At 44.8% G+C, this 25032-nt stretch overlaps 1 protein-coding gene across 1 annotated transcript; it reads right to left on the reverse strand.

Annotated features, from left to right (window-relative positions):
* Nucleotides 1-4990: 4990 nt before the first annotated feature.
* Nucleotides 4991-20832, reverse strand: LOC136374617 (transmembrane protein 182-like). Its single transcript, XM_066340022.1, has 5 exons — nt 20606-20832; nt 17882-17999; nt 15069-15167; nt 12420-12557; nt 4991-5436 (listed from the first exon to the last, which is right to left on the reverse strand). Exons 1-5 carry the CDS (start codon nt 20756-20758, stop codon nt 5207-5209), a joined length of 738 nt encoding a protein of 245 aa, XP_066196119.1. The 5' UTR covers nt 20759-20832; the 3' UTR covers nt 4991-5206.
* Between the last annotated feature and the right edge of the window lie 4200 nt (nt 20833-25032).

Raw genomic sequence — 25032 nt, forward strand, 5'->3', positions numbered from 1 at the left:
CTTGAAGGACAAAGAGAAAGATGAGAAGGAAGAGAGAAGATCAGTGAATGTCCAGCACTGGTTTAGAAGCAGGCTCTGCCAAGCAGGGGAAAAAGGAGCCTTTTCCAATCCATTCCGTTTATGGTTATTAGTATTGATATTGTATTTCTCTTGGCTCCCAAAAGGAAAAGTGGAGAATGAATTAGGAAAATAATACATTTCTGGAAATAATTTTTTTCCAGTTCAGATGTTTTTTAGGAAACGAGAAGGGGGGAAAAAATCTGCTTCTCAAATGTCAAGGACTTGAAAGACTAAAAATACATCACCGGAATAAATAAATTAACCCAGAAGACAGGACTGATGCTCCGCAGGCATCAGGGATTAAATAAATTCACTAAATTCAAAGTGGTACTGCAGATAAGAGCTCTTTGTGCTGCAGCATGTACAGTTTATTGATTCTGGGATTGAGGTGCTGTGCACTCTTGTAAAGGGGGCTCTGCCTGATATGGCTAAATCCTGCCGTAATGCACAGCCCCGTGCTCCGAGCGTGGAGCCCGCTCCCCTCTCCCCATTTGCTCTAATTTGCCCTGTGCCTTCATTTGCTGCACCACATCTGTGCCCTCTCCCCCACAAGCCTTTCCCCAGCACTGCCTGAGGGACAAGGGGCACTTCAGGAGGTGCAGGAAAGGGGCTGTGGGCATCTTCCACAGGGATGGAATGCCCCAGCACTTCCCTTTTCCATTTGTTTTTCCAGGGTTTTGGGGGAACTGCAGAGACAAGGAATCACCAGCAATGCCTGGATCATGCAGGGGAGCCGCTCCAGTGGGGATCTTGTTTCTGCACACTCACATTTTGTTATGGGAGCCAACAAGGAATGTGTCTGACCAAGGTGAAAACATGACCTAGACAGATGAGATGAGTTTTTCTGGACAAATAAAGAAAAAGTGGAAATGTTTTTAATAAACCCTGGAGGGGCTGTGCCACACCAAGTTGAAATGAAGTTGGGCAAGTTCCAATTTGCCTGTTTTCCATGGCAGAGGGTGTTTTCACCCTCCTGCTCAGATGCTGAACTGTCAAAGTCACTTTGCACTAATACAGAAGGACATTTAATTCCTCCTGTGGAAGCTCTCCTGGTGCTTAGCTCAGCTTTCCTCCACATGTTGCTCTGAAGAGCCAGCAGAGCTCTCCAAACACAGAACTTCGTCATTTCCCAAGAAAGAGAAAAACCTCCAGGCCTCAGGAAGCAGCTGGGCAGGGCAGAGATGCTCTCAGGTGCTCTTTGGGTGAGCACCTTCCCAGCCTGGGGGCATCCTTGGGTGTTGGCTTTCAGAATCACTGCAGAAAAATGCTGATCTGGCCAAGGGGAAAGAATTTTATTATTAATTGTTATCTCCTAGGTGTGAGGGAAGAGCTCGGGGAAGAGCTCCTTGGCCTGAAAGAAGTTGCTACAAGGACTTTTGGGTAACCTCCCCAGATCCCTGCATATCCCTCAGGTTTAGCAGATCTCCCAATATCTTTCACCAAAATCAAACTCTTAATCTCAAGGCACCTCTCCTACGTAAGGCTGCCTCCTGAGCACGATCCACAGGGCCCGTGTTTCAACACCCAGGGTTCATTAATATTTCCTGCAGAGTGCTCAGTAAGTAGCAAATAAAGCAGGAAGTGTCCCAGATGTTGGAAAGAAAAAATGGAATTATTCATTGCTTACTAACATCAAATGCTAATGTGAGAAAAGCATCCTTGAAGAAATCCTTGACTAAAATTCATCAGAGTGATGTGAAATCACTGTTTTAATTATGCATTTTGAATGTATTTATTAGTCCCGGTTCTGATCTGACTTACAGATGTTTAGCAGTGATAAGGGTCTGCTGCAGCCTTCGGAATTACTCATGATTTATAATGACAAAACTTGGATCAGAATTAGGTCCTTGTCACTACTCTATAATATCCTTTCATCAAACTTCACATTCAACAGATGAAAGCGACCGTGGTTTCTGCAATTTCCAACTCCACCACTGAGCCCATGAGCTCCTTTTTTTGAAATTTCTCCTACAGAAATGATGACTCTAGCAGCAAATTTTGTCTGCTTGAGTTACACTTGCTACGAGAAGCTTGAAACTTGAGAGCAAAGGAATTGGACTCTTTTAATCCACCAAAATGATGCGTTTGGCCTTGTGCTGGCAATAAACATGGAATTTTAATGAGGGAGTTAATTGCTTTAATTATGCAACTCTACAGTCTCATTCTTTCTTATTGTTGTGATTATTAGATATATATCTAATATTGAGAGATTTTCCAGATTTGTGGGAGATCCAGGGATTTGATGAGGTTACCCAAAAGCTCAATACCAGACAACAACTGGATGCACTCAATATCAGATATTTAAAATAAAACACCCTCTGTTCAAGAATGATTCAAAGCCATGTGGTTTCTTTCCAAAGAATGATGGAATTTTAAACTATTGCTTGTTCTAGAGCTGATCCAGAAAGATCAAGTCTCCAGGGATGCTTTACTCCCTAAGGCATGAATGCATGATTAAGCTAAATGTATTCCATAAATGCCTTGATGACATTAAACTAAATTTTTTAAAGAACAGATGGAGAAAGTTAATAAATATTTCATTCTATAATATAAAACTCACTTCTATATTCACAACTTCAGGGATCCTCAGCTTCACAGATATCAATAAGTCTGATGGATTTCTTGCTGCATTCTCATTCTTCTGCCCTGGTGTCTCTTATGGGATCATCATTTCTGCATGCTTGGATTGTTTTATGGGATCAGTGAAAGGCAAGTGACTGTAAATCTTGACCTCTTCTGCTCCTGGATTATATACTTTTATTCTTTGTGACCATAAGTGTTCATCTCCACATTGAATAGATAATTAAATGACAAAAATTATTCAAAAGGAATTTATAGTGAGAAATTGTCCCTTGAAGAACTGATGGGGAACAGGCATAACCCAAGGAGAATCAGGGGAGGAAAAAAAAAGTTTAGAACAGACAAATAAAACACTAAAATCTCTGTGTATTTGGGAATGTTATGAAATATCCATTCATTGGGAAAAACCTGTAATTTTTACCTGCACATCCCAATTCTATTTGAACAAAATTTCTATTAAGGGAAAACAGTGTGGATATTGCTTAAGCACTGTAGCCCAAGCCTGTTATTCATATGAAAGAACTAATCTTTACATGGGGGAATTACAATTTCTCACTCTGTATATGCCATGAATCTTGTAAAAGAATAATTAGAACTTGCTCCAAAAGGAAAGAAACGCCAGACTTGAATAATATTTTAGGAAGAGCATTAACAAACATTTTTACACTGCCAACAATCTTCAGCGCTTTCTAGCAGAGATTTACATTCCATTATTAATTAACTGCACTGAGTCAATAGTGTGACACAAAGCTCAGGAGATGTGAGTTGAGCACAAACTCTGACATCCATGAGAACGGCGCATTTTGAGAGGTTTGATTTAAAATCTATGCAAATGAGCTCGGCAAGCAAGGACCCAACAAACTACTTCAAAGCACCAGGCTCCAGCCCAAAAAAACACGACAAGATCAAATCTTTGTCATTTCTCAAGTGTCTTTACAAACCTCTGCATATTCAGGACAAACTATTTCACCCCCAATACCCAAAATTTGGTACAGAATTAGGAGGTGATTGCTCTCAATAGGGTCACTGCCACGTTAACCAACCACCTGAGTGACTGCAAGAATTTAAATGTATTTAAATGTTGTATAATTTTGTCTTTTTGAATCTGACTCTTGTCCATATAATACAAGCTCCCAGCTGAGCTGCCAGACAGGGCCAAACAAAACAAAGCACAAAAAAATACCAGTGCTATTGTCCCCACTGCCATTCCTCCAACTCCCAGCATCATTCAGTTCTTGGGCTGAGAAACTTCCCCAAACTGTGTCCGGGGAAAAGATTCAATTCAGAGTAATTCAGATATTCGATTCAGAGTAAATTATTCAAAACAAATTTATAGTGAAATTTGCCACTTGAAGAACTGATGGGGCACAGGCACAGCTCAAGGTGATATCACAATATCATGCTATTGTCCCCACTCCTTTTCCCTCAACAGGGATCACCTTTCAGTTTTTGGGTTGGGAATCCCCACAAAACTGCATCCAGGGAAAATATTAAATTCAGAGTAAAGCATTGCTGTAAAGAAATACTAATTAATTCATGTTATGTTTCAAGCCAAAGATATTGGTTTATTCCCTTATTGGAAGTTATGTTAGGTCCAGGTACATTTGTATCTTAAGAAGCAGGGCTTTTAAGGAAGCAAAAAAGTTTCTCATGTTTCCCGACATCCCATTAAAATGGTTGTCCTTTGACGTCAATTAGAGCCAGCTAAGAAAAAGAAAAAAATCATCCTTAATTGCTTTTAAGAAATAGACATTATTGCTTGCACTGCCGCAGCCAGATTCGATTTCCTTTTACAAGAAACCAGGATGCTGGGAATGCTGTAAAACTCCAGCTCTGCTGAATATGGATGTGGAGCTCTGCTGACAGAGAGCTGCTTTCCCTTGGGCTGTGGGAAAAAAAAAAAAAAACTGGTGCAAACCCCACCAATGTGCTGAAATATCCCCAAAGTGGAAAAAGGCTGGAGCAGGATGTTCAGCCGGGGCTGGTTTGGGATAGGCAGTGGTTGGACACCTCTGCTCTGGAGCCAGGCTGGGAGAGCAGCTGGGGGTGTTCACCTGGAGAAGAGGAGACTCCAGGGGGACCCCAGAGCTCCTTCCAGTGCCTAAAGGAGCTCCAGGAGAGCTGGAGAGGGACTTGGGACAAGGGATGGAGGGACACGACACAGGGAATGGCTTCCCACTGCCAGAGGACATGGGATGATGGAGAGGAATTCCTGGCTGTGAGGGTGATGAGGCCCCGGCAGAGGATACCTAGAGAAGCTGTGGCTGCTCCTGGATCCCTGGAAGTGTCCAAGCCCAGGCTGGGTGGTGCTTGGAGCAACCTGGGATAGTGGAAGGTGTCCCTGCCCATGGCAGGAGGTGGAACAAGGTGGATTTTAAGGTCCCTTCCCACCCAAACCACCCTGGGATTCTGTGGATGCCCAGAGCTCCATCCCTGCCTCCCCATGAGAGCAAGCATAACCTATCCTGACAACTAGAGCTACAAAAACAACGGAGTCCTCAAAACCCGGGTGTGTTTCTTTCCAAAGCGTATCCCCAATTTTCTCAAAGCCTTCTCCACAGTTGTTTCACTGCAGGGAATCCAGAATGTCTCTGCCCACCAAGAAGAAGAGGAGTCCAGAGAGCAGCACCAGGGGCACCCCGGCAGCGGCGAACATGAAGGACCACCCGTAGAAGACGTGCACGGGGACATCGTCCAGGCACTCCTCGCTCCTCTCCAGGAGGATGTACTTCTGAAAGTCGGCTGCAAACTCCTTCCACATCACAAAGAGAAACACGAGCAGGAGAAACAAACCTCCTGGGGGGAGAGACAGAACTGAGTTATTGCCTGTGCAGGAAACACGGGAGCGAAGGTGAGGAGAGATCACAACAGCTTCTCGTTCGTGCTCTGCATCAAAGCTTTGTGTTGAGGAGCTGCTGCTCCTGGCGTTGCTCTGCAGGTTCCTGTGGAAGCTGAGGCCACTGGCCATGGCAGAGCCCCACACCACAGCCATCAGCTCCTGCCCTCTGACACCTTCTGCTTTGACCACCAGCACTTCTGAGGGCTCTGCTTCAGCAGGATAAGGCCATGGAGAAACTACCAGAGCAGGGCTGATGTTCCCAGCAGGGACCTGCATTCCTCTCTTTACAGTGGGATGTTTCACCTCTTTCACTTTTAATTTCTCAGATATTAACGAAGAGGCACCAAAACTTAACTTCTTCCTTTTTTTTTGTCTACCCTTGGAAGAAGTGTCATAGCCAATCCCCACCAGGAAGGCAAAGATTGTCCCTTGACAAACCCTGCTGATGGCAAAATTCTGCCACTGCCACTCCCAGAGCCAGCAGAGCCTGCAGGGTCAACATGTTATAGGGTAGGAAAGGCACACAGCCATGAGATTTTAATCTAAATACCTACTTAATACCAGAATAATACCTACTAAATTTTAATCTAAATACCTACTAAATACCAGAATAATAGCAATAATAATAAGCAACTTATGCCATGAAGCTGGAAGCAGATGACAAAAAAGTAGAGTGGCCCAAATCTCATTTACTCTGTATCATTTAAAAAATGTATTTCTGTGGTGCATTTTAAACTCAACAACTATTAAAGCTAAATAGTGACGGTGTGATGACAGGTCTGAAAGCAGTTCAGAAATATCTGATCTTGCTGCTTCACAGGTAGAAGCTGCTATTTTTAAATGGTGCTGTATAACATACAGATATACACACACACACATATATGAAAGAAATACATCACAGCTTGTATTATTTTTATGGCTGAAGTGAATCGCTCGAAATTAATTTAGTTGACAAGTTACCACACAGTTCTGTGGATGTGTTGTGGCTTCTGCAGGATTTAATTTCTCCCCTTGCCATTTTTAAATCAAAGGTAGTTGTGGTCTATTTAATTATTCTCCCTGGCAGATTATACACTCCAAAACCCAGCTCTTCTGCTAAGGAAAGGAAAGGGGTAAAGCTTGACGTTGATTTATCTGCTTAGAGAGGTTACTGAATCTTCATCCAAAGGAAATATATCTGTGTTTTACTGTGATTCTGTTTATAATGGTTATAAAAAATCTCAGAGACAAAAATAAGACTTACATGAAGGTAAGAGGCTTCAAAGTCCTCTGGGAATGAGATAGAAGAGGCAGGTCACCACACTAAGCTGTCACATTTACTAAACTGCCTCCCATGCCCTAAAATGATGCAATCTTCAATCAAAAATTGGTGTAGCCATACGAATATTCTTTACATCACCCCACACTGATATTCCAGCCATTCCCCCTGACTTGGAGGAGTCCTTGTTTTTCCTGGAGAGGCAGCCAAGGAGTTAAACAGCAGCTGCTGGAACATTTGCATGTTCATTGAGGTTTTGCTACCACTTGAAATTAAGTGCACAAATAAATATTTTACACTTACTATGATAGTTGTATGCTTAAAATACCAATTATTCTACTATGAGAAAGAGATGGTGTGTTCAAATAGTCGCATGTCCTTTACAAAATACAATGTATTGATAAGAAGGCAATTAAGTCTTTATTACTGATGTAATTTAAAATTAAATTAATTAGATAGCAACTGAACCTTGAAAAGTGCTCCTTTAAAGATCAATTTCTATTTCATTAACTTATAATACCTACCATAAGAGACGCAAATGAAAGCTCAGCCCCGGTGGGACAGAGAACGTGGGTATGGAAAAGTACTTTGGAATTTTGCTTTAAATAACCAGGAATTCTGTGTTGATTTCTCCCAGGACAATTTAGATGGCCTAAGTCTCAATTTATATATATATTTTTTTTTTTAAGTAACCAGATCAAAACCTTCCAGTTCTTTCTGAGGAGGGCATGGGAAGCCCCAAGGGTGGGTGGCACACCATCCCCAACCTCTTCAGGAGATGAGGAATGGGAATTGGTCCCTCCTCTGGCCTCAGGAGAAGCTCCAGGTCTTGGTGTGGAAGGATTTATTATTAAACAGATACTGGAGGTGATGGCACGGCCATGGCATCTAAATTAAGAATGTTTTCACACTCTGGGCAAATGACAAGAATATGTAAAGCAAGCAGCCTTCTTCCCTGGAATAATTACAGCTGAGTGATGAAGAATCCCCGGGATTTACACCATGCCCTCGGTGGGAAGAGAAAAATCAGAAGGGCAGGCGCAGACAAAGGATGGTGGGAGCTCAGGAAGGGCAGCTCACCAGAATCTGCTCAGCCAGAAATGCTTGTTTGGAGCAATCAACCTACCTAAAATGTGTCACAGTTACAGCCATCAGCAGCCTCTTCATCATGAGAAAACCAGGATGTTTCACTCCCACATTAACCAAGTGTTCAGCACTTCTGTTTTAAAATGCTGTTGTGTTTGGGATTTTTCATCTATTGAACAGGTTTCACTTTACCCCCTGCCCTCTGTGGCTTTTAGTATTGGACACAGCAAAAAATCATCTTTGTTTCCTGCCAGTTTTGGGTGTAGAGACACAGATTCCTTCCTGCTTTGGGCAGCCAGATGAAAAACTGAAAAAAATGTAGTTTTCTGTCCTGAACATGACACTGCCATTGGCACCCACACCCAAGACACAGGGTGTGTATTGGGTTTGGGTAAAGGAAGACATCACCAAACCTCATTCCCATGCTCCTCTCAGCATCCCTGTGCTTTCTCCACCAGAAAATTACCCTAGTGATCCTTTTCCTTGCCTCCTTCTCCCTCTTTGCCTCTGTTCATTAGGATGGCACTGGGAAAAAATTAACTGCGAAACTCCATCTCCAGGCTGATGAGGTCAATGGCATCTTCTGGGGAGGGGCTAATTGCCAGAAGATTGCAGTGGGGTATTAAATCTGTCTCCTTTGTGTGCTGCAGATCCAGGAGCCTGGAGCTCCATCCCCCTCTCCCAGTGGAGCTGCATCTTCCGTGTGGGCAAATTGAAGTAGAGCTTTTCCTTTCTCTCCCTTTATTTCCTTGTGACACCTTTATAGCTGCTAATTGTGGGGACAGGTGAGTGAACTCAATCTTTAACTCTTATTCTGGGGAAGCTACTGAACTTTTGTGTGATCTGCTAATTAGGAGAATAATGAACTTTGACTCATTCTCCTCTCTCAGTCGTTGCCTCTTAAGGATGTTAATAACAAGGAAATGGAGGGGTGACCTTCATCTGCCCTTCCATGACTGTCAGCCTTCACTGAACATGGGAAGCCTGAGACTGCCAAAGTGGAGCTGCTCCATTTGGGAAGCAGAATCTGAGCAAAAAATCCTGCACTTCAAGTCACAGGACTGGGAAATCTGCCCTTTTGTCCCATGCTGAAGAACAGGTTAGTCCCCAGTATGGGCAGAGATGTGACCCATCATCCCAGGTTGTTCCAAGCCCCATCCAACCTGGCCTGGAACACTTCCAGGGATGGGGCATCCATAGCCTCTTTGGGCAATGTGTGCCAGCGTGCACTCTAAGTTTGGTCTCTAAAATACCCAAAGGAAAACAAAATGGAGCAGCATAAGCTAGGAAAAATAAAGGACCAGGAACAAAGTTGTCTCAGAACTCAAAGTTCTTCCAGAAGCTGCAGCACAGAGCTCACCCAGCCCTCTCAGTGACATTGCAGTGACAATTAACCAACCTCTGACTACTGAAACAAAGGGACAATCAGGCACCACGTAGGATCTGCTGCCCCTTGGTAGTGCTAAAGCTCATTCTGAGATAGCAAATGCTGGGAGGAAAGCAGCACACTGGCTCTTGGCTCACGTATTCCAGGTGCTTTTGGGAGAAGGCTGGCAGGGAAAACTGCTCAGCTGGGTCTGTGGACATGCAAAAGCAGCACCAGCAAATGTCAGATGGGCTCCAGCTCTTTCCAGAGTCACCCAGTGGAGGAAATCCAGAGAAATGGCTCCAGTGCTTTGGAAGGGCTCTCAGAAACACCTCCCAGAGTAGTCCATTGGTTAGGGGAGCTGGCACAATCAGATTTACCCTCTGGAATGTACACTAAATAAAAGGCATCTCAGAGGGAAATCCAGAGGGATCCAGTTGAGCCATAACAATCCTCACCCTTGGGCACTGGATTCCCCTGGGAACAGACAGACACACAACCCTCCTCAGGACCATGCCAGGCTGGTCACCCAGAAATGTCTGGGGATGCATTTGCACCAGTAGTATCTTTAGAGCCTTTTGGTGGAAAAATTGACATCATTTTGCAATGAACAACCACGACTTCTCCCAAAAGCAGGGAGTTGGTGGGCAGAACAAAGCTGCTGGTGGAGGGTTCCCTGTGAGGTTGGGACATCCCACAGTCCTGGTGCTCCATCTCCCATTCCAACTGCCAGACCACATTCCCACTCTGCAGATTGCCAGCTTTTTCACACTTCCTCAAGGAGAGATCCTTTCTGCAAGGGAGGTTAATTAACACTGACCTGCAGGCCATGATTAGAAGACAAGAGGCGCTTTCTCCTGCATCATCCCTGCACATCCCTGCTATCCGAAGGAAGGGAATGGCTGGGGACTTGAGGCTGTGTTAAATCCATTGTTCCTACTGCTTAGTGCAATTATGCAAAATATTTTTAGAAGAGATAATGAGAAAATAACCATGGAGGGATGCAACCCAAATCCACTCAGAAGCCAGGGCCAAGCAGGATCCAGAGGTCTGAGATCAGGATAAGCCCCCACCCCTGAATAAAAAGATCAGTTCAAACACTAAGGAAATTTTGCTGAAAAACACATTGAATCCTTCTGCTATCATTTGAATGGAAAATGTAGTAGGAAGTGTCTTCCAGCTGAACTCGTTCCCCTGAATGACTGTTAATAACAATGATTGCTGCTCAGATTGAAGCTGCATTAATACAAACTTCAATTTTAACAGCAGCATCTTTGTCTAATGCCAAGAGGTTTATGTGATGCATAATCAGCTCTTCTAAAAAGTGTCACATTCGAAGCCCCAGCCTTTTAATCAAGGAGTAGTCAAATAAAGTGGAAAAACAATGAAAAAGAAAAAAAAGGAAGACGGCTGAGTATTACTCGACATCCTTTTCTGTGATATTTCTGCCCAAAGTGCAGGCTGGACACACTCCTCAGGGACATCTGCTGCCTCCTGGGAGCCTAGACTACAGATGGGAAGAGAAAGCCTCCTGCCCTGGTATAGGCCTTGGATTATTATGGGATCACAACAGCCCTATAGAAAACTATAAATAAATAAAACTATAAATAAATAAATAAATAAATAAATAAATAAATAAATAAATAAGAACTATAAATAAAACTATAAATAAAAAGGGACCCAGCAGCATGGCTGGGAACCTATTTGTGGAAAACAACCTCCAGGTGTTCCCATGTGGGCAAGATCCAAGCAAGACACCTGGCTTGGATCAGGAATGGTGTCCAGAGGGATCAGGGCAGTGCTGTCCCCTGTGCTGGCACTGCTGGAGCGCCTCCAGTGCTGGGGGCAGCTCTGGGACCCTCACGACAAGAGGGACACTGAGGGGCTGGAGCGTGTCCAGGGAAGGGAAGGGAGCTGGGAAGGGGCTGGAGCAGCAGGAGAGGCTGAGGGAGCTGGGAAAGGGGCTCAGCCTGGAGAAAAGGAGCTCAGGAGGGACCGTGGCTCTGCACAACTCCCTGACAGGAGGGGACAGCTGGGGGGGTCAAGCTCTGCACAGGGAACAGGGACAGGAGGAGAGGGAATGGCCTTAAGCTGCGCCAGGATGGGCTCAGGTTGGACAGCAGCAGGAATTTCTGCATGGAAAGCATTGTCCATGTCTGTCACAGGCTGCCCAGGGCAGGGGTAGAATGACCATCCTTGGAGGACTTTAAAAGCTGCATAGATGTGGCAGCTGGGGACATAGGTCAGTGTCAGGACTTTTCTTGTAAATATCTTCATTAATCTTTTCAGGGCCCCAAATTTGGGCTCACTTGAACCATAAACTGAGAGCAAAGGCAGTGTCTCATGTAATTTATCTTCCTGATATCATGTCAGATATGAGGAATCAGGAGCTGGTGCAAGATCTGCAATTAAGCAGTGTTTTTTTCAGAGAAAAGGCTTGATTTCATTACCAAGTTCTTCACTTGGCGCAGTTCAACTGAGCTCCAGCCTGTGGCTGCTTGAGTCATAAAAGAGCTTTTTTCTGAGTTTGAGTCACTGGTATAAATCAAGTATTTCTACTACTGAAGCCAGTTATTCCTCTCAAATACAGAAAAGGAAAAAGCCCAAGTGATAATTCAGTGGAATCATCGGTAACAGCAGTGGGAAAAATGAATAAATGCCTATTTTTAATTCATTTTCCTGCAGTGCCAGCGTTTCATCTTTTCAGGTCTCCTTAAGCCAGCCCTCCCATTTTGGATCATGGGGTTTGCTTTTCATCACTCTGTGGGTTTCCAGCTCTATCAAAGCTAACAGCAGAGGCAGGAGCAGCCCAAATGCAAAGCCTGACTTTGGGGAACTGAGTGGGGCTGATGCTGCCCAGGCTTAACACACCTGCAGGCTTTACTGAAATAAAAGGCTTGAATAGAGGAATAGCAAAAACAAAAGTGATTTTCAAAAATCTCAGCCTTGATAGGGCTAAGGACTACCTTGCTAAAGCCTCGCTGAGAGCAGAATCATTGGAGTAACAGAATGAGTTGGGTGGGAAGGGGCCTTAAAGACAATAAAGGCCACGGACAGGGACACCTTCCACTGCACAAGGTTGCTCAGAGTAGCCATACAAATATTATCCCAGAGGTTTAATTCCAGTGGGGAAGAGGGAAATCATTTGCTGCTCCCATCAGAGCCCCATCTCCTGCAGCAGCACTCCATCCCCACTCCAAAGCCACCCTGCCCCAGCGGTGTCCCCTCACCTGAGAGCAGCAGGAATCCTCCCCCAACTTTGTAGGAGCGGGGGCTGGAGAAGGGGACCCCACACACCAGCAGGAGCCCCCCCACGAGCCCAGCAGCCACGGCCAGCAGGATGAACGCCGTCCAAAATCCTCTGTACACTGCAACAGAAGCAAAGTCAGTGAAAGGAGGGGGAAAGAGGCTTTCTTCAACCTCAGAAATCTTTTTTTCCTAATGATGCCATGTTTAAACTCCTGCTTTAGCAACAGTAAAAACAACAACCTGTGACGTGCCATGCCAGGGGACCTGGAACAGCCACGGGTTCAGGGGGAATGTCATGCCCGACAGAATGGGACTGGAACGAGGCCAAAGGGTTGGGAAGGTTTGCCAGGGAAGCACACCAAAAAAAGGGGTGGGAGGAAAGGACACTGCTCTTAGCTGTGCCGGGGGAGGTTGGAAAAGCTTGGCAAGAAAGGAAAGAAAATAGCAAGATTTGGAGAGGTGGATTCAGACCACAGCTTTGTTCCACTTTAATTAACACTTTAGGAAGGTGCCAGGCTCCCAGCTTAAAATAAAAGCACTGTTGGCTAGCAGGACTGGAGGGAAAACGGGAGCTCATGAGTTCCCCCATTAATGGCCTTGTTTGACTCCAGGAAAGAGAATGGGGCAAGAGAGCAGCTGCCTCTCCATCCAAGGAATTTGGGGGTTTGGATGTGAATTCATACAGCCACCCCAGGCAGAGCTGAGCAACTTTGGTCCATCACATCCCACCAGAAGGAACAGGATGGGATGCTTTTAAAACAAATTTAAGTCTCCCAAACTCCCATAAACCTCATCCAAAGGTAGTGGTCTTCCAGCAGAGACCCTCTGATACCCTGCTCTCCATCCCCTGATTTATCCAATCCCTTGGACCACCACATCTTGCCCTGCCAGTTGTTTTCCAGAAGCTCCAGCTCTATTTAAGCCGAGCATAAGCAAGTGAGTAGTGCTGAAATGATTCACACTTGAAAGAAAAATGATACAGAGGAGATGTGTTTTCCTCATTTGAAACCATTTTGTCAGGAGAGCCACTTAGGGAGAGATAAATATCTTGAACTCTCCAAAACCACAGAATTCATTTTCATGTTTAACCTCCCGTCACCCGTTTCTCTCAGGGAGCCTAAGAGGATGCAGATAAGGCAGAATTATCTCTGGAGCAGGTAATAGCTGGAGGACCCCTCTCCGTGGACAGCCTCCTCTTCTGTCAGCGTTTGCAAATGAGGATGGACTGGGTAGAAAGAAAAGGGTGCTAAGGACAGAAGTGGCTGCTGCTCCCGAGGGTTTTGCAGAGGACTGGGGCAAGGGAGCAGCCCCGTGCTCCCCCTGCCCAAAATGAGAGCCACCCCCATGTCCCCAGAGGGGATGCTGCAGGCCCTGATACTTCAGGTGCATCCCCGGCACCTTCACAGAACCACTCAGGTCGGAAAACACCTCTGAGAATATCGAGGTGGTCCCGGGATTGTCCCAGGGGACACACCTGGGAGGCAGCTGGGGATGGTTTCATCTCTCTCTGCTGACAGGCAGGGACAGATGCCTACAGCGCCCTTTATTTAGGAAGGGAAAAAAAAAAAAACAGTGTGTGTGTTCATCAGCAGGATCATTCAGAACCTGTGCCTGTCTCTCCCAAGCAGAAAAAAATCCCACTACTTATCCAGCGTGTTTCCTGCACCAGCTCCTCCTCCTCCTCCCTCCACAAGTCCCTCGTATCCATTTGACACCACGGAGCATTCCCCGGGGCAGGAATTCTGCACACCACAGCCAAAGAAACAAGCTGCTCTCCCTCACATGCTCCTACTGACAATATTTTTTTTTAAATTAATTTTCTCATAGAAAAAAAAACCCCACAAAACTATAAAAAGGTACTACTAAAGGCTGAGGAAAAGGTCAAGATGTTTGTTTGTGCAGAACGTCTGCCCTGCATCCCCGGAGGCAAGGCAGACTGATGCACACTATTTAAAGAAATCAATTCATTTCAAAAAAGATCATTGAATTAATTCTAACTGCTGCCACCAATTTAGCGAATTAAAATTCCTAACAGCAGCTGATTCATTAAAGAACTTGGAAAATATAGAGAAACATAAATAAAAAGGGACCCAGTTGAAAGGGAGCTCTCCAACTGCGCAATGTTCAGCACTTTAAAAATAAGCCAGTCACTTGCATGGATTTTCTAACAATTTGGTCTTTAACCAATTTTCCAGTGCTTGTTTATTTTGTCTTGCAACAAACCAACACCTGAGCTATCCCGGGAAATCAGATTCTGGGACAGAGTCAGCACTCAGACTGGGTTTGGGTTGTCTGGCTCCAGCTCTTCCCAGTGAGTGAGGAGATGGGAGAAGAATGGATTTATCCTCCTGCCTTGCTCATAGGAGTAGATGCTGAGTGCCCCGTGGGAGGGAGCACAGCCCATCCCAGCATGACCAGACTGGAGTAGAGAAAATGTGGGAGAACCTCTCAGTGTGTGCCTGGGGCAGCAAACCAAGCAGGATTGGTTTGTGAAGGAGCTTTCCAAAGGTCTTGGCCATGCTTGGCCCATGTGAATTTACAACAGGAGAACCACAGCACTGACACACATCCCAGTCCTCTGCCTGATCCCTTGGGAAAGGAGCTGCTGGGGGAGAAGGAAAGAAACTCACCTGCAGTTGTGTCATAGGAGGGATGGGGGAAAGGTCCCACAGCAATGGGCATGGGGAAGAGGTAGCCATGCATGCAGAACTTGGGGTGTGCTTGGCTGGCTGCAAAAGATGAAGAAAAAGAAGAATTAAATCAATTAAATCCCCATTTGGTTTCATTTCCTGCAGAATCACTTAGAGTACTGAGATGGTAATGTGCCATTTTGCAAAACCTGTAAAACCCTCAGTGAAATCAGAATGCTGTGGAGGAAAAAAGATCATACACCTTGGTTAGAGGGAAAAATAAAAATAGAAATAAGAATTGTGAAAGAGGGGAGATATCAGAGGATCTGAGACTGATTCTTGCACATCTTCTTATCTTCATAACCTGAGTGTGAGGTGGACAAAATTCACAAAATATGGAACAACTGAAGTCAGTGTCAATATTCTCATTGCTCCTTTCCTCCAGAGAATGTACCTGAACACCTGGAAGGGTCAAAATGTTTGGGTACCAGAATAAGGTACTTCCAAGACCTCCAGCTCGTGAGAAGGAAAAGCACAATTAGAATGGAAGTGCCCCATCAATATTAATACCACTGAGGCTTATCATGATTAACAGTAATAGAATGAATGTTAAATGAATTAATTAATGGTTGGCCACTTATTTAAATATGTTCCCCAGCTCAAAGGAGCACTTTATAATAGGTGGACATTAGTTCATGCTAAATTGACTATGGAATACCTATTGAATTAATTATTACATCCACAAGAGCAGTAAATTAATTTGCCATGATCAATCCTATTATAATAAATACATAAAGAAGTAGCAAAAAATTCGCCAGTTATCAGAGTGACTCATTTTACTTCAGGTAAAATTATATTATGTATTTCCATATAATGTAATTCAGTAGCAAATTCCCTGTTCTCAAGCTTGTCCATTTTTTATCGCAAATTTCCCACGTGGAAAACCTCCCACTGTTCAGCTGAATGGTGGCGAGAAGTATTCCTGCAAGATTTTACAGGAAACAGGTCAGGGGCTGGGGGACAGCAAAGTCATTTGAAATTTTAATCAGTGCAGAGTAAATTTAGTGTGGGAACCTGCATTATTTGCAGGGAAGTGCCCTCTGAGGTGATTGTGCTGCTCCACAACCACAGGAACATCTTCCATCGAGGCCTTGGTGGGCACAGGGCCAAAGTTTTTGTGGTGTTTAAAGCCTTTGCAGAATTTATTTAAAATCTAGGGGCTTTTTATCCCAAATCCTACTGTAGAGCTGCGGCCCCCAGCAGGGCTGGTGCCAGGCGTGTCCTGGTGTCATCTCACTCCTGTCCTAATCCTGGTGGGAGCACCTGTTTGTCTTGGTTTGGAAAGACAGGTGTCCTCCAAGGAAAGCCAGAGCTCCCCTTGGAATGGAGAATGCAAACCTCTCTCTCCAAATTATTGTACTTTTGCAGTTAGGGGCTTTCAGGAAAAAGTATGGGAATAGAAATTACAGGTTTTTTACTAGGAATGCTAAAAAAAACCCGAGCAATCAAACAAACAAAAATCCTAGAAAACCCTGACAGAGTCAGAGAATTGACCTGGCACCCTGTTGGTCAGGGTGTTGGGAGCAGTCCAAATAAATCCTCCTGGAGTAACAGATGTGGTTCTGTTGGACTAGAGATGATCCTGTAGAAAAGGGTCCAGTAATGGCAAGATGGGTCCAGTCTTCCTCGAGAACCCAGCGGAAAACAGGCTGTGCTGGTGTTCCTGGGCCTCAGTTTTTATTTAGGTAGGAACAGTTGGCTACTCCCATTGGGTGGACCTCTCCCAGTGGGATGATGTAATTGTCTCAGCCCTGCAGTGAGCCTGGATGGCCCATGAACAGCAGATACTCCTGCAGGGAGGATGGGTGGTGGAAGGGATAAAGAACACTGCTCCACCTGGTTTTAACAGCTGCCCATTTAAGGCATCCCCCATCCTCCCCCCGAGAGTGATGAGGAATGGGTTGTACATTGGGTTGTAGAGATAAAGAATACACCTCTCCAACCAGTTTCAACACATGGAAATAGAATACACATTTTTGGTTACATATTGCAAACTAAAACATTGGTTCACTGGACCAACCCTTCACTGCACAAGGGACACCAGGTTGACACCAACCAGCGCCACAGAACAGGTTTCACCCTTTCCTTCAATTTGTTTTTGAAGAGTTGAATGTGTTTTCCAAAAAAAAAAAAAAAAAGGATTTTGCTTCCCTCTCTGTTTATTCTCAAGTGTAATTTCCATGATCTTAAAAAGTAAAGAAGGTAAGATTTTTAAATAAAATGGTTTTCCATGGTGCACCACTGGTTCTGAGCACCCAGGGACACTGTGAACATGCAGTTCCAGCCTTCCCAGTGCTGAAATTGGGGGGAGCTGGGAATGCTGAGTACCTGGAAGCAGAAAACAGGGACAGGAGAGCAAGGGCAGGAAGGACATGGGCTCACATTTACAGGACTTTGCTGAACACAAACATCAGGAGGTATTGGGAGGGAGGGGGAGGCAGGAAAGGCTCTTCTCTTTGCTGATGGAAGCCACCACTTCACATAACTTTACAGGTGATAAATCAAACAACCTCAAGAGGTTGCAATATTTCTGTGAACAGCCATCTGAGAGCAAAATCTAAGTCAAAAACTGAGCACAGAAAGGGGAAAAAAAAAAAAAAAAAAAAAAAGAGCCAGGTTTGCTTTTGACAGAAGATGAGAATGACAAAAATTAAATAAGAACTGTCTCCTCATCCCTGGGAGCACTTCCTGTTTTGTTTCCCATTAAGCTGTGAGGGAATGCTGTGGATACAGAGTGGTGACATTGTACTCACTGTACCAGAAGGTCCAGATGGTCTCAGAGTGGCCCTCACCAAAGAACCAGCACCGCCAAAAGAAACCCTCATGGTGGAAAATGAGGATCTCCTTCCCGACTTCTGCTGGAGTTTCAGCCTGGGGGGGAATGAAAATCCAGGCTGAAACAGGGAAGATCATGGTACAAAAAGTGTATGCTTTGCTTAGACAGAAGTTGATTTAATTATTTATTTATTTATTTATTTATTTTTCTTTCATTTGCTTTTTGAGTCCATTTTAGAGGGATTGGGGAACATGGAAGAGCTGCAGTCCTTGACCACATGTCCCAGCCAGGAAATGTTCTGATAACAAATTGTCCTGCAGACCTGCACAAACCATTTTCTGCCTTCTCTGCTCCTTCCATTTTCTGCCTTCTCTGCTCCTTAAGCCCCTGCTGGACCAGGGGGCTTAAAAACTTGACCAAAGCTGGATGGGAATTTCAGGGATCTAGGCCTTCTGACTGTGTTCTACTCCTCACACTCCTTCTTCCAACCCCCAAACCAGACCAGCGGGCACCAGGTTTTGGTCTTTCCAGAAGGGATGATATTGCAAAGTTTGGTCATGGAAGATTTACCAAAGGATTTATTAAAATTATCTCAAAACCAGTTTTATCATCTTCACACGCAGTTTGGCAAAGGAGACAGGACTGTGACAATCTTAGATTTTGTGATGGATGGGGAATGTCCACAGAGGAATCTGCCCTGTGAACCAGAGAAAGGAGATGGGACTAACAGGGAGGTGCTAGAGGTACTTATCCTATCACAGGTTAATAGGTTTGGGTGGGAAGGGACCTTAAAGACCATTCAGTGCCACCCCCTGCCATGGGCAGGGACATCTTCCACTAGCTCAGGTTGCTCCAAGCCCTGTCCAACCTAGCTTTGGACACTTCCAGGGATCCAGGGGCAGCCACAGCTTCTCTGGGCACCCTGTGCCAGGGCCTCACAGGGAAGAATTTCTCCCTAATATCCCTCTGGCAGTGGCAAGCCAGACAAATGCCCCTTGTCCCGTCCCTCCATCCCTTGTCCCAAGTCCCTGTCCAGGTCTTCTGGAGCCCCTTTAGCCACTGGAAGGGGCTCTAAGATCTCCCCAGAGATCTTCAGCTTCTCTAGCCTCAATGTTTTTATGCATCCCATTACAGCAGCTTCCAGAGCTCTGACCTGATTCTCCTTTTACTTTCAGGATAAAATCCTGATTACAAGAAGGGGAACATTCAGCCCTGAAACTTCCTCAGCTGGAGGCTCTGACTTGGTGCATCCACAGCACATTTCACTGAGTTTGCCACATACTCAGCCCATCCTTATCTGTAAGGGACAGGATTTGACAGTTTAAGAAAGGGCAGAGAAGGTAAAAACAGAGCCTGTTATCCACAACCAGTAACAGAAATAGAAATAATAGAAACGGTGTCTGAAATAGAAATAAAATAGCTCAGAGGGAAAAGTAAGAGCAGTTCCTATTTCTGCCTGCTGCTTTTGAAGTCACTGCCTCAGCGTCAGGCTCCCCAACACTTGGCCAAGAGTGTCTCTGAAATGTTTGAGATGCTTATCCGTGTCATGCAGTGCATCATCTCTGCTCTCTCCACTTTGGAAAACAACTAAAATGTGAAACAATTAACACTGTCACTTCCCAAGTGCATGAAAAACAAGTGGCACTTTTCTGTCTCTGCCATCCCCAGGCTTTACCGAGATGAGTGAAACTAAAGACCCTGTTTTTCTGTTTCCCTTCTCCAGGCATTTTTTCCCTTTTTTTTTTTTTTTTCTAAGTTGGGAAAGTCATTTTGAACCATGACTCAAGCAAACAGTGCCCTACATTTGATTATGGGATTCTGAAATGAAAGAAAAATATTTCTTGCTGGCATCATGATGCTTACCCAGGGTGACTCACTGCACCAGGAAAAAAATCAAACCTAATTGGATTGAACTTTGAAGTAACAAAAAGTCTGCACACAACAAGGATCTTCCTGTCATTTTGTAATGGAAACCACACATTGATTGGCACAAAAACATTTCGGGGGAGTGGGTAGCTCAAGGAACTGATCTGGTTGTTATTTCATTGAAGAGTTAGACAACAGCAAGCGCAGAGAAAATCCAACTTGAGGGATCTATAAACAAGTGACACCAACCCTTAGCACTAAAATATCAAGCTGTCCCTGGAAAATTACATTTCCTGCTAACTAAAATCCTATATAAATCTTACTTTGAGGATACCCAGGCCACTGGTTGGACATGCAGGAACCTGTCAACTCTGCTCTGTGTCTGATGTTCACTTTTGTTTGGTGTCTGTGCTGCAGCTGTATCACCTCAGATGGAAGTGATTGCCAAGCCCCACACTTATAAACATGAACAAGTCTGAAATCAAGAAACTACAGAGGGAGAAGTCTTTTAATGGAAAGTATCAGGAGATACTTTTTGTCTTTAGAGGGAAATGCTGTCAACAATTAAGCTCTTAAATTTTTTGCCTTTCATTCCCTAATGTTATTATCTCCCAGATTACAGAGGTCTTAATGTTTCCTAGACACAATTAACTCCAGTAAAAATGCTCAATATTATGGAAAAGCTAGGTGGAATTTTAAAGAAATTAAAATTTTACCTAAGGCTGAACTTTTACATTAACAGGTCACTTTCACCGAGCATAAACATTATCACAGATTTCAAAACTTTAGGTTGGAAATTATTTAGCTAAATTCTTTCAAAGATTTCAGAGCTCACCCCCCCGGTGCTCAGAGTGCTGTTCCCATGCTGGAAGACCCCGCAGGTGTCCGTGGCCAGGAGCCAATAATCTGTCCCAAAGGAGATGAGGAAGAGCAGCACCCCGGTGCCTCCGAGGATCCCGGCTGCCAGGGCAGCTGCTCCGGCCTTCATGGGGCAGCAGGAGGGAAACCAGCACAACTGGAAGTCAGAAAAGAAGGAAAAGCCCCGAGTTTCCCCGGTCTCTGGAAGAGTGGGGCCAGAGAAATGCTATTTTTGGATGTGGATAGTGATCTCCCTCCCAACTGGTGTGGGTTTCAGTGGGTGGTGGGGCAGGACTAATAAAAGCAGATGACCTGGGGTAAGCAAGCAGCTGTGGCATTAAGGATCATGACAAACAGCTATTGAGGCAGAGCAGGGAGCCATCCAAGGGGACACATGGCTGCTGCTGCCAGAGGAGCAGAGCTGGGAGCCCTCAGGACACGGCTCTGGGTCACGAGTGCAGAATTCCTGGGACACCAGGGAGTTATTCCCAACCCTGCACACACGAGCAGGAGTAGATTCAAAGGTCTTCCCCACACCGTGGAGCCCATGGTGTCCTCAGCCACTGTGGTGACACTCACTGTGTCCCCACAAATGGCACTTCTGGAATTTGCATCTCCTTGTTCCTCTGAGCAAAACTCTGATGCAGATTTTACAGAAAGTAATCCCAGAGATTCAGGGAAAAAAAAAAAAAAAAACATTAAAACACAGGGAGATCTTAAACATCCCTGTCCTCTTGGAAGGGTTGCCATCAACACCTTTGCACCAGGCAGGTCCACATGGAGCTGGGCAAGGAGCATCCAGCCAGGTGCAGATATGGACACACCAGGGTTGTCCTGCAGTTGTAAATTGTGTTCTCCCTCCTGCCATGGAAAAGTAGATTATATGGATCCATACCCCACCCACTCACCCAGCCTGCTGTGGGAGAAGTGTCTCTTGGGAGCAAGGACATTCCTACATGGAATTTCATTGCAATTTGCTTGCATTGCCAATGTTTTTGTCTTCTGCTGGAGCATCTGCTGTCGATCACTGCCAGGAATGGGATGCCAGACTAGGAAAATTAAAATTTCTGTAGGGCAGTAACTATATTCCTGTGACATGCCAGGAGGCTGGGAGGAGAAATTTAAATTACAGTCAAAAAGCAGGTTCTGGTTTTCTAACCTTAGTCTTAGTCATGACCTGCTCTAAACTGGAAGGGGGGTGATGATGCTGACTTCCTTATCCTATGGGATTTTGTGTTGCCAAATTAATTTCCAAATCAATTTAATATTTAAAGTTACCTGTGAACATATGGGTATCTCAAAGCAACTGCACACTGATTGGGGAACCTGGAGAGGGTTGGGAAAAATTTAGGCTACACTTCTTATTGAGGCATACAGAGTGATGAATGTTCTCAATCTTCTACAAGCACAACAGAATTTAAATTATAATAATTTATTTTATCCTCTGCATTGTCTATTTTAAATATTGTACGGGCAGCTGCTTAATAACACATTAGGATAACACTCTCTCCCTCACTATCCCAAGGGCAGAGTTGCTCCTGGTTTAACAGGAACACGTGAGGAATTCCACAGGATCCAGGATCAAGAGTAATTCCTTCAATGACACAGGGAGAAAGGAGAGCTGGAACAGCGTGCAGACTTACCATCAATGCAGGGTCAAAACCCAGCCACAGAGCTGTGATTCTGCAGCAATAAACACACCTTGTCCATCCATTGTCCTGCCATTCCACTGGAAACACTGCCAGCTGCTGCGAGGGATTTCCATGTAGGTTCTTGTGACCAGCCCTCCCTAAACCTCCACTCATCCCATTCCTACACCCTTTCCCACCACATCCCAGCATATTCACTCTTTTTCCATAGTTTTGAACAGCAATAACACACCCATCTTCCAGTCAGTGGTGCTTCACTGCTGCTCTTCGTATTGAACATAAAAAGGTTGATAAATACAAAGTAAAACTTATCTATCACCTAAATAATCAATTATTGCAATTCCAATCAGACATTTAACTACCACACAATCCTGGCTAAACCTGTCTGAAGTGACAATGATGACTGGTTGCCATCTCTTCTTGTGATGTCCTCCTCAGAGTTGGACAGGAAAAGAGCTTTGGCAATGTCCAGAGGAGCTGGGTGAAAACAAGGATTTGCACACCAGGAATGAGGATTTTTTTTTTTTTTTTTTTTTTTTTTTGTAGCTCATACTGGAATTACATAAAATTAAAATGCAAAGTGGCCACTTGTGTATTTCTGTTTTAAAAAACCGATTAATGCACACTTCTATATTTCTGGGTGTGATTTCAGCCAGCTGTATTTGGCTCTGCTGTTTTTGTGCTACTGCACATCCCAAGTTAGTGCTGTTTGCCATTTGGAAATGTCCTCAGGAATTCTGGGCCCTACTGGCAGAAAAACTCTGCGTGGCTGAGGCAGAACATTGCTGGTGCCCAGCCTTGGCTCTTCACAGGATGCCTTGTGCCCAGTCAAACATCTTCCAGTTTCCGAGGCTGTGGAATAGGAATTGAGTTCCCAAGGTTGAAATGTCTCTCCCTGCACTGAAATTCCACTCCTGACAGGTGTTTCTTTTCAAAGGAAGGTTGGACAGGGATTCAAGCAACCTGGTCCAATGGAAAGTGGCCTTGCCCATGGCAGGGTTTGGAACTGGATCATCTTTAAGATCCCTTTTGACCCAAACCATGCTGTGATTCCAGGATGATTCCTTGTGACAGCCCCAAGCATCTCCTTCAGGATCCAAAAAATTCCTGTGCAATGGGACTGTCTGGTCTCTCTCAGAGCCTGCAGGAAGTGGTAATGATGATGTTTTGTCCTTTGGAGCTTGTGTTGGGATCTCTGGAATGCCACACCAAAGCCAGGGGGGTGAATTAACCACCCAGCACCACATTCCATGCTAAGGCAGACACAAATACCATTTAACTCCCAAAGAAAACAGCCCTCCCTTTTTTCCCTTGCCTCTCCTGGTGCCAGCAGGGACCTGCCTTCAGCATCCTCTTATCCAGAGGTCAAATGATAGTGCCACCATGGGCAGCTCCAGGACTCCAGTGGATGGAAAAGAAACTTATATCCTGAGCATTTTATTAATTCCTAATTGACCTTGAGGATTTCATTTTTGTTTTCCCTTAAGCTTTTAAGCCAAAATTGTGACTCTCCATAATAGACATATTCTAGCAAGGAGCTGGGGCAAGTCAGCTCAGATTTTTCACAGAACTGGGTGTTTTACCTTTGAATTGATCAAAGACTCCACCAGCACAGTCTGTGTTGTTACTGCCTGTAGTTTGATCCATGCTCATAGAAGAATTTACATTTTATGTAGATAGATCAACATATTTTCACTCTCTCATGCGGAAAGCAGAGGATTTCTTGGAATTTGATAAACAGTTGAGTTTCCAGGGCTGCCTTTGGAGATTTCACTGAGTCCCTCTGGAGATCTGCAGACCTTTCCTCATTGGAGCTTGGCCTGATGATCCTGGGTGGTGAAATCCTGGAATGGGCTGCTCAGGGCAGGGGTGGAGTCCCCATCTCTGGGGGGATTTAAAAGCTCTTGGGAATGTGGCTCTTGGGAATACAGGTCAGTGGTAACTTTGGCAGTGCTGGGGGGTTCCATGGTTTTAAAGGCTTTTCCAAACTAAAGGACTCCATGGTTCCATGACCTGCCCTGCTCCAAAAGATGTCCCACGTGGTGTTTCCTTAGGTAGGTGAGTGAATCTCTCTCGAGTCTCTTTTACTCTTTTCCCCCCAAACCTTGGAACAAGAAGACACCAAGGACAGCAAATCCAACCAGACCGTGACAAGAGCACCCCAATACTGCCAACTTTACCTGGGAAAAGCCAGCAACACCCCTGAGGGTTTCACAAGAGGCAACTCCCCAGCCTGAGCTGTGCTGGAAGGGAGAGCAATAGATACCCATGTTGACATTTGCCCCTTTAATTCTGCATTAAAATGATAATCTCCAGTTCATCTCCATCACATGCTCCTTTTTCATCTCTCCCGCCTCCACGTCTCTTGGAAGAAGCACATAAGCCTGGATGTTGAAAGATCCTTAATGGTTCTTCTGAGGCTGAATCCCCTGCAGGACTCGATGTGAGGAGAGAAAAAAGCTCAAATTTGCCTCACCTGCTTCTCAAACGCTGCCAGCCCTTTCCAGGATTAAGTCATTATAATCTCCTTAAGCAGTCATGAAATAAAATAAACACAAGTGTGCCTTTCTGCTCAAAATAAAAATACTAAAGTTCGCATGGGGAAATGCTTTTGGAGTTGTGAGTACAGGGGAGATTTTGCCTGATTTTCAAATGCAGCTGACTGATGTCTTTGCAAAGAGTTTTCTGATGTGATTTTTTTGGGGCTCTTGCTTTGCCATCGAGCTGCTCCCCCTCATTAAAAACTTTTGCCCAT

This window comes from Sylvia atricapilla, chromosome Z, assembly GCF_009819655.1.
Source record: "Sylvia atricapilla isolate bSylAtr1 chromosome Z, bSylAtr1.pri, whole genome shotgun sequence".
NCBI classification, from domain to species: domain Eukaryota; kingdom Metazoa; phylum Chordata; class Aves; order Passeriformes; family Sylviidae; genus Sylvia; species Sylvia atricapilla.

What these genes read in the sequence shown, in the direction of transcription:
- LOC136374617 (XM_066340022.1), bottom strand. Translation starts at nt 20,758, where the DNA reads ATGAAGGCCGGAGCAGCTGCCCTGGCAGCCGGGATCCTCGGAGGCACC. An exon ending in GCACTCTGAGCACCGGGGGG is followed by an intron (nt 18,000 to 20,605) that starts GTGAGCTCTGAA and finishes ATTCCCCCCCAG; the next exon opens with GCTGAAACTCCAGCAGAAGT. An exon ending in CTCCTATGACACAACTGCAG is followed by an intron (nt 12,558 to 15,068) that starts GTGAGTTTCTTT and finishes CTTCTGTTGCAG; the next exon opens with TGTACAGAGGATTTTGGACG.